Below are 10000 nucleotides of genomic sequence, written 5' to 3'. Positions count from 1 at the left end.
CAAAAAGAAAACTGGGGGTAACCATGCATTTTTGAGAGATAATTAAGCTTCAATTTGATAAAGAACGCCATACATTGCTTTGTATTTTAAAGCTTTTTACAAATATTATTCATGAATTATCTTTGAAAAATGCGCGGTTACCCCCAATTTTCTTTTTGGATTTCAATAACACTTGTTAAGACCTACATTTCCTGCAGAATCACACACCGGGGCAAAAATATCTTTAATTAGTAGGCACCGTCCTTAAGCCGCAACGTATCAATAATTTTTACAGAATGACTTGCCACGTGTGTGTGACAAGCACAAACTATAAGGTTTTCCCGTTTACTCGATCGCAGGTTTGGCTCAAAAACGGTAAACAACATGCAGTTTAAGTTAAACGCCAGCAACAAACAACTATCGAACACCGGGCAGGCGCTCTATTGTGTTCGTGAGGTCATGGGTTCAATTTCTCTCAGGGACTCCGACTTTTTCTTTGTTCTACGCTCGCGTCATGTTGTTGATGAATTCATCTTTCACATTTCATTATCGAGCTCAAAATTCTCCATCTCTATTCACTTATTAGCTTAGTTCATCTTCACGGTTTTAATCTCAATCTGAGTAAACTATTCAGGAATACCAGCAGAAAAGTGCTGGTTAACTTGAAACTATCCGTTCCTGTACTGTGTTTATTTTCCTGAAATTCCTTGCAGTTTCGAAATAAATGCGGCTGCCGTGATAAATGATTCTAAGAGCACATGGTCAAATATTTCCTTGGAAAACGTATTTACACTGGTACATGTCTACAAGAGAAATCATGGTCTCTTGATGTCTACACATAGGCTCAAACACAATCGTTATTAGCTCTTGGCCTTAAAGCCAACTACTAATTAACTAATAATTTCGAACATCCAGTCTCAGATTGTTTTTGTAGCATACATAGGAATAATCTACTAAGCTTCACATTGAAACCCTGAGCTGGTTAATTTCAAACATGCAAAAGAAAGTCAACATATTTTAACAAAAATTAAGTCCGACAAACCCCACTAAACGTATCTTATCGCCAACATGTCCTTGCCATATATATTTTTTGTAAAGATCGGTGACAAACGAAGGCAAATAATCCAGTTGGAGCTATGAACTTGATGAGTTACAATACTCTCAGAACTTTTAATACAAGAAATGTATGATAATAGGAAAAGAGAAATCCTCTTTGAGCTTGACGCTAGAGGGTAAAGAAACAGAATTCGAGTCCAGGGACGCTCGATCTTATAATGCACGTGACCAGTGAGCTAACTATCAACTTGAGTTCTTATGATCTTTCATATGACTTTCAAACTAAATGCACTCATAAAATAAACAAGTGCCGGTTCTTTGTGTCTTTTTTTCAGGTAGCTACAAAATGGTTGTCTCCTTGGGGCTGACAATCAGAATATCAAAAGAGCTGAACAGAACTCTTTCTCGCCTAGTATCGAGAAAGTATTTCATGTTTTAAGCCGAGGACCGTTTCTACAATTTGATGCATCGGTAGGTTTGACACCGCCTTTGGAGTCGCACCAGCTTCCGAAAATTAAAAGCTGTTTAGGACACAACACACTGGTGGGTGTGCAAATAAACCGAAGCGTTGCCTAAAAGATCGTCTGCGTGTTTCACGGCGCAAGAGTATTATTTTAAACATTCGCGAAAACAATACACAACAATTTCATTGTTTCGATGCTCCGCCTTCTTCAAGTTGATGAGCAAGGTCAAATTCCCTACCGGAAAAAGCAAACGTTTATCTTAACCAATGAGACTCGCCTCCTTGCGTTTATTTGAATAATAATAGACAATTTGACAGACCTAAGATATTTCATAAACTGCAAGTAAATGCCACGAGAACAATAGCCATTCTGCGCGTTGGTTTGTGTTTGGGTTTCGCGCTGCATTATAAATGGCAAATTTCAAAGCCCAAAATCGTCGACTGGTACCTCGATTTCAGTAAAGAGTCTTATACCACGTTAAAGAGCGTTATCTCTTCTTCCAAAATCTGTTTTCAAAACTACGGGCAACTTAAAAGAAAATTTTTGAGGCCAAAAAATACTAGTAGTACTTTTCTGAAATTTGAGCTTTCCTCGCTCAGAGGGGCGATGCTAAAAACTCGGAAAAATACTATAAGAAATCAGTTTGAGCAACAGTGGTTTGATGTTATCAGTTTTCATAAACCAAGACGTTTTCATCCAGCGATCTGATTTAATTTAAAAACGTTTGCTAACATGGGAAAGGCAGATTTAAGCTGTCAACTCCTGCCAAGTGCACGTTGTCAAAGGGCGAAGCACTAAATGAAAAGGTCTTAAAATTCAAACCTTTTAACGTCCAGGAAGTCAGATTTTAGCGTAGAAAACAATTTTGTGAGTGTTTGTTGCTCGTACCTTAACATGGTGTCCCCAGATATTGGAAATGTGAAGTATCCACACCGGAGAACAGATCAACAACAGCAGAAATCCAACCGGCAAAGATTGCGTTACATTTCACAGAATGACCGCTTACCACTGTTGTCACTCTTTGCATGCTTTCGCAGGAAGTTGCGAGAAGTTTTCATTCCTTAGGTATGACTCTTGATCAGTGCTTCCTTGAAAGTACGAACCCGGACAGAATAGGATAAGGACGTTTCTCAAGACTCCTGTTGTTTTTTCCGGCTTTAGTCTCCTTAGCCTTGAGTACTCCTCCCTTGCGGTTTTCGCGGGAGTTCAGGATGTGGTCTACCTAGTATTTCACGTCTATTAAATGAGAGGCAGCACTTCTTGTTCACCATTTCGTTGCCAGGTAGCGCCTTATAGAGTCAGCCTTTCGTTGATTTTTTGTCAATGTCATTTCATTACTAAGTATACGCTCGATCCTGGCCTTGTGAACTTATACTTTTATACTCTGGGGGAGCCAAATAACTATAACTTTTTTTCTTCGTTTAGCGTCGTCCGACCGACCCACCCGGGGAAATGGAAAGGAAAAGGAAACGACAAGGTTTAACTTTTTTGACCTTAATGAATTCTTTTAATTGAAAGATAAGCATTATAACAACATTACCAGGCATAAGAGGTTCAGTGGTGTATCCCTTTTTCTATGAAATCGACCACTATATTTTCTGCCATATTGAGTTTGTTTCGATTTGGTGATTGTCTTGTTTAGAGAGACTCGCATGTCTCCTCGCGCGCCCGTTCTTTATCGCGCCCTACTTCGAAGGGCCTGCTACACAGCTATGTCTCGTTGTTTTCAAGCTCCATCAAAGGGAACCCACGTTCTTATTTGTAAACTGCACATGGAAATTAAATGAAAGATTAGAACTTTACCTGTTCTGTTCTTGTACAAAAATTAAAAGCGCGGGGATTTAGTAAACGTTTGGGCAATTGGGTGGGGTTAGGACTCGTTTCTGCACTCTGATTCACTCGCGCGTTGTCAAAAACAAAAGGATAAACTCTGTGGACAGACTATTCACGTCTAGACATCATGCATCACTTACGGTATCATATGATGGAACGTTTCGCCTCTCCCTGTCCATGGAGTTGAGTCAAGGTGTTGACGTCAATTACGTGATGCCCTGTATGTTGCCGGGACATATTATACAAGGACCTTTCCACAGCTACGGAGTCCGCCGCCATCTTATCAACCGCGCAAGAAATGATGTACTTCACAAAAACAGACTTAAAGAGAAGTTATTTTCGATTTGCCTCGCCACCCACCACCGAAAGTCCGGGACATGACCACTTTAAACAACTTCCCAGCCCCGGGCCCGAAGGGCTGGAATTGTCCCTGTGGTTGCCCGAGTGGTAGTATCAAGTCTAATTGAACTGTGCATCAATGACATTTTAGAAAATCAGAAGCCTCTTTTCCTTGGTTAGTTCAAACTGTTTGCTTCCTTTTAGCTATTGTTTTCGGTTCTTACTGAAATTTTCGGCCTTGAAGAAATTCACAACCACAGGAGCTGGGTATGGACCTCTGCCACGAGCAAACCGGTACGCAATATAATGTTTGTGTAATAATTGAAAAGTACTGGCGAAAATAACGAAACTTAAAGCTCCTTGGTGCTTTTAAGGTATGCAGGGAAGGTGTATTTTGTTATTTACAGAAACGTTCAGTTTTCGGCCTCTTCAGCAAGGAAAGACACACTACCAACTCCCCGGTATGGCCAGTGCTGGCAGTGCTGATAACGAGTTTCGAGAAAAATCGCCAGAAATGAACCGTAAAAACTTTTTATGAAACGATGTAAAAACAAGCAAACAAACAAAAAATACCTGAGATCATACACAAAACAGATTAACAACGCTTCTTGAATAACGCTTCTTGAATGTCCCATTTATAAGAGCGGGTCTTAAGTTAGCAAGGGTGTAGCGTCCTTTATACGCACATACGCCCGTGCGTACAGCTGAAATCTGGAAAATGTGTATTTTTTATTTCCAGAAAGCATTATTATCATAAAATCGGGATGATTGATAAATCTTTCGCATTACATTAGTGTCGTTATCCGTCTGAAGGTTAGACATGTCTCGCCTTGTTCTTGAAACCTCCTTGACGGCGTCGCTGTTTTAATTTTTTTCCAAGAGAGGATAAAGGGGACAGAGAAGGCATCCCCCATACACAACACCCTACTCCGTTAGGCAATTCGTCTCGAGTTATTTTTAGAATCGGGATAAACTTACTTCGCGCGCTGCGTGGATGTTTCGTGGAGGTTTCGCACGACCAAACGCCGTGCAAAACATGTCGGGCGAAAGGCAATGAAAGCGTAAAGAGATCGAGAGCATTTTTGAATATTGACGCGAAATGAGTCGGTGTTCACCTGGGAAAAGGGAATCGCTAGATTCTTTGATAACCCGTGAAATCAGTTTAACTCGAAGTTGTGGTAACCTCAGTGCTTTAATAAAATGAGAAATTTCGCCGGTCTATTGAAACCGGTCGTTTGTACAATAAAGCAAGTAGGACGCCAAGTGTTATTTTTGTTGAATAATAAAAGACTAATTGCTCTCTTCAATCTGTAAATTATAAATGATCCTGAGAGAATATTCAGTGTGTTAAGGATTTCCCTGCTGCACTGTTAGCTCACAAGAGAGGAAGGGCGATTGTTTTTTAATTTCCGTTTCGCTGACACAGATTTAGCAGAAATATCTCTGTAGTCGTTTTCGTCGACAAAACTAAATAGCAATATCGCTCTCCGCGTCTTCCGCCATTTTGTTCTGCGTCAATTCGTGAAGGACGCGTGGCTATGAGCGTGGGTCATCCACGCGGAACTCATTCGCGCTATATGATTGGCTGTTGTCTAATCCCCCTTGGGATCTGTGGTTCTTAAAAATAACTCGAGACGAATTACTTATGGAATAGGGGGTGTATGGGCCTTCTCTGTCCCCTTTATCCTCTTTGTTTTTTTCCCGTAGACATTGCACCTTACCGATAACACATTTTAAGAGAAAAAAAAATTAAACAACTAATATAACGGTTTTTTTATAATCACAATGTCTTGCTGCCCATTTAATTCACTTTCGACTCGAGCTTAAACTGAAAATAAAGGTGGCAGATGTACCTTCTCGTTACAATGAAAGAGGTGCGCATTGGAATACAAATGAATAAATCGCGTAAGTGAAAATAAACAGGGCCATGGCACATGGCAAATCAAATTCAAAAGTTTACAACTGGTCTTTTTGAAAACATTTACTTCCCACCAACACTATTTATTGAGGGCGAACTTGGACGGGGTGAACTCGGAAGGGGGCGAAACTGGCTGTTTCCGATGAGTCAGGTGACCAGTCAGGTTTTTGACAATCTTCCAATGACTCCAGCCATGTGAATCGTGAATAGTTTCAGCTAAGTCTAGTAATTGATTAAAATCCATACATGTATCTGTCAAGTATTTAATTATTGATTAGAAAAAAAGAAAACTAAGAAAGGATTGGTCGTAACATTTTACAAAATTACATATTTGGTCCTTTACATTTTACTCATATTTTTCAAGTAAACGTTTTAAGCTGACCTCTCTATGTTCCTCCCAATGTTCTTTGTGAAGTGCTACGTTTCTGCATTCAAAACAACCCTGACAAGGAGGCTGATGGCATCCAGTCACTCAATGACCCTTGTAGTGACAGTTGCTACAAGTGAAACTTGGGTTTTGGCCAATGGTTGCTCTTTCTCCTGGTTTCTATCTAAGAGACGAAACAGTGGCCTAAGCTAACTGTGAACAATATTCCAGAGATTGCTTCTGTTCATTCAGATTTTCAATAAGGTGGTCCACGGCCTTCTCCCCAATGTTGGATGTTACCTGGATGTTGCTTGGAGGAGGTGTAGAATAACATGTATTTGCTGCACCCATTAGGTTGTGTACTGCAGAACTAGATGAATCTTCGAGTGACTGAGCATGTATTCAGATATCTCTCAGGTAGTCATCCTCCTTTTGAATTTCCACGGCACACTTGCCCAGTGTGTAACCAATTTTTGTGTGTCTGAGAGCGGACTTCCCCAAACCAAAAACTTTCGTGGGTGGCAGCTCACCAATTTCTGTGATGATTTCTTTCCGACAATCAACGCTCTTCCGTTCTAAAAAATTATATCTTTTTCAACAACAGCTTGCTTCTCATTATGTCAATTATCAAACATGATGAACGACAGTGAAGGTGCCACAAAATGGTGCTAACTTTGCATGTGAATTCCGCTGAACACAGAATCCTTCAAACAACAATCAACCTTTCACCTAAGGTCACACTCGGGCTGCAGTTGAATTATTACAAGATTCAAATTAAATTTGAAAGTTTGAGACAAAGAATGCAGTCCGTTGGCAGTTAATCAAAACTATTCCCGATTTATAGGCGGCACGCGCTGCGTATTTCAATTCTAAAGAAACCTAGCAAACAGTAGACAGAATTTATTAGATTTTAAGGACATTTTTTTATTATCTCTAATCTCAAAAACGTTGACTTTGTTGTGCTTCTCCTTTTCCATGTGCTAAAATAACTTGGCTGGGAAAAAAATTCAATGCAACATACCATGAATCAGCAAATACGAATACAGTGTCCGAAATTAACTTTTTTCAAGGGAGCCAATTGGTGACTAACCTAAAAATTTTGGTCGCCAAATGGAAGGGTTTGGTCGCCAAAGACAAGTGTTGGTTTTTTTGGTTTGGTTGTATTAATTTTTCGTTTTACTCCAATAGTTTTAATTTACGTTAATTTATAGTAAAAGCACAAAATTTAAACTTTCTTTCACTATCGTATTAAAAGAGATTTCTTAAAACATAAAACTATAAAAGTTAGAGATAACAAGTTAAACCGACGTTTCGGAGTAGACATCACTCCATTATCAAGGTAAAAATGTTCTATGATGCTAAAATTACAGTATTAAAAACGATTGACGCTAAGAATTAACATAATAAGCACGTGCGAAATTGGCTATAAGAATACTTTAGCACGAATGGAATCCGATTGCACATTGAGGCTAGGCTTAAGTGTTTTTATAAATAACATTTCATACACTAAGCAATCAAATTTGTTTTTACATTTTTTGAGCACCTCAAAGCGTTTAAGCAGGTCCCGAGGGATCGACCCGTGTGCGTTCTTATAGTGTCTGGCAATAGCCGAGGACTGTTGCTTATGTCCCTTTACACGATTGTGTAAATGTCCGCGTGTGTAGCCTACATAACCTTCATCACAAAGGTCACATTGAAATTTATATACAACACACTGCTGATTTATGATCGGCGGCTTTGCCTCTTTCACTTTCAGTTCCTGTTCAATTTTTCTGCTGGTAAATACAGGCTGGATGGTTTTGTTTACTAAAGTACCCGAAACAACTCGTAAATTCCACTATCAAACGCTTTGTTGACTCAAAGGTCTGCGACCAACCGCGACCTTTATCAACAGCCCAAGAGACGGATAACATGGTTCGAGTAGTCTTGCCATTTAAAGACCAAAACTCAGCAGAATTTGTAAAAAAACAACTTAAGGATTTGAGCCTGAAAGTAAACAAAACCATCCAGCCTGTATTTACCAGCAGAAAAATTGAACAGGAACTGAAAGTGAAAGAGGCAAAGCCGCCGATCATAAATCAGCAGTGTGTTGTATATAAATTTCAATGTGACCTTTGTGATGAAGGTTATGTAGGCTACACACGCGGACATTTACACAATCGTGTAAAGGGACATAAGCAACAGTCCTCGGCTATTGCCAGACACTATAAGAACGCACACGGGTCGATCCCTCGGGACCTGCTTAAACGCTTTGAGGTGCTCAAAAAATGTAAAAACAAATTTGATTGCTTAGTGTATGAAATGTTATTTATAAGAACACTTAAGCCTAGCCTCAATGTGCAATCGGATTCCATTCGTGCTAAAGTATTCTTATAGCAATTTCGCACGTGCTTATTATGTTAATTCTTAGCGTCAATCGTTTTTAATACTGTAATTTTAGCATCATAGAACATTTTTACCTTGATAATGGAGTGATGTCTACTCCGAAACGTCGGTTTAACTTGTTATCTCTAACTTTTATAGTTTTATGTTCTTTCACTATAATTGAACAAACTGTTTCCATTTAACACAATATTACATACAGCTATCAAAGGAGAGACTCACAACAGCCGTGTAACGATAACATAGTCCTACATCACAATGAGCGTGTTTGTCAACGTTCATGCGAAGGCATCGGATTTCTTTTTCTTATTATTTCCATTTAGCAGGAACTATACTGGTCTCCTGTAAAGTTCTGTGTCCTAGACATATGGGGGCCCTCTTTCAATACTTAGATTTAATCAAGTCAAGTATCTGTTCTTTGCCGAAACGCAACGAAAACGTAATGAGGAGAAATGTTCTAGTGCCAGGTCCTCACACTTTTTTTATTGCTCGAACCAGTCCCCCACGTCACGTTTTCGCCCGCGATATCAGAATTGCGAGAAGCCGCTGAAACAATACGGTGCCGGGTAATTATGGCGATCGTAAAATCGTCGCTTTGTTTTACTACAATTCCCCATGGCAGCTTTAGGTTTTCTTTTAAAAAAAAGCCCATTTATCTTGGAATTCCAAATGCCGAGGGGACAAAAGGTTAGTCGCCTGCTGGCAACCAGTTCTAAATTTCTGGTTGCCAATGCTCAATTTTTGGTCGCATTGGCCACCAGTCAGTCGCAATGTTGGACCCTGGAATATACAAATTTCAGAAGCCCATGACCTCAATCTTACATTCTTTTGAATCCTCAACTCGAAAAAACTTGGCAAGTAATAACCAATAGTAAAGTTTGCATGATTTTTCCAAACAAAAAGTTTTAGTGCTCAAATTGTAGCAAATTGAAATATCATGTAAACACTGTCACGCGCTAATGTTGGTTCCGAACTGAGAAGCTTGAATTCGAGAATTTATCAGGATAATCAAAGGTACCAGAGTTTATACCACTTCTATTGGCTATCATTTCTAACAATAAATGGTTTAACAAATTTTTAAACAAATCAGGCCAAGCAATTTTAACATTTTTTCCTCCCGACACGCACTGAAATTTCAATAGTGCGGTATGCTGAAAACACTGAAAATGGGTTGGACATTTGGATTTCCCAACAAGTAAGTATTCACAGGCTGCCAGAAGATTTTTACCTGTTAGAAATGAATAGTTAAGGATGGCTAACAATTATTTTTATTGGAAAAACGAAGTGCACCAGCTGATATTATTGCCCTTGGATTTAGGGTAAATTTGAGCAAAACAACCTTGTTAAGAAGGAGTTCATGTAGGGGCCTCTAAAACTTTTGGAAAAGTGGCAGAAAAATAAAACATTAACTTTTTTAAGAAGCCTAAATGGCATAATTTTACTTGATATAAAATAGAGTCTCAATTTCTTATCTTATCTTGCTTTGCAAGGAAGCTCAAAATTCGCAAAATTTGCCAATTTTGGGGTAGTGCCAAGCCCCATCTGGAGGAAATTGGACATTGCTCGATTTCTCGAAAAATGAAATTAACTGAACTTTTAGACTCCACTTTCGAAAATATTCAGTTCTATATAGGGATTCTTCTTATGAAATAAAATGGAGGT

General features: G+C 39.1%; 1 protein-coding gene across 1 annotated transcript in view; it reads right to left on the bottom strand.

The window, feature by feature from the left end:
• The window catches only part of LOC137974690 (uncharacterized), a 24263-nt gene extending 21853 nt beyond the window's left edge, over positions 1-2410 (bottom strand). Inside the window, exon 1 of the mRNA XM_068821628.1 lies at positions 2388-2410. Within this exon, the coding sequence (XP_068677729.1) occupies positions 2388-2395 (8 nt within the window). The 5' untranslated portion in view covers positions 2396-2410. The remainder of the gene's footprint in view (positions 1-2387) is intronic.
• Positions 2411-10000: the final 7590 nt, after the last annotated feature.

The sequence above is a fragment of the Montipora foliosa genome, chromosome 11, assembly GCF_036669935.1.
Source record: "Montipora foliosa isolate CH-2021 chromosome 11, ASM3666993v2, whole genome shotgun sequence".
Classification (NCBI taxonomy): domain Eukaryota; kingdom Metazoa; phylum Cnidaria; class Anthozoa; order Scleractinia; family Acroporidae; genus Montipora; species Montipora foliosa.
Note: the sequence above shows the minus strand (reverse complement) of the source record. Positions and strands in the feature narration are given on the sequence as shown.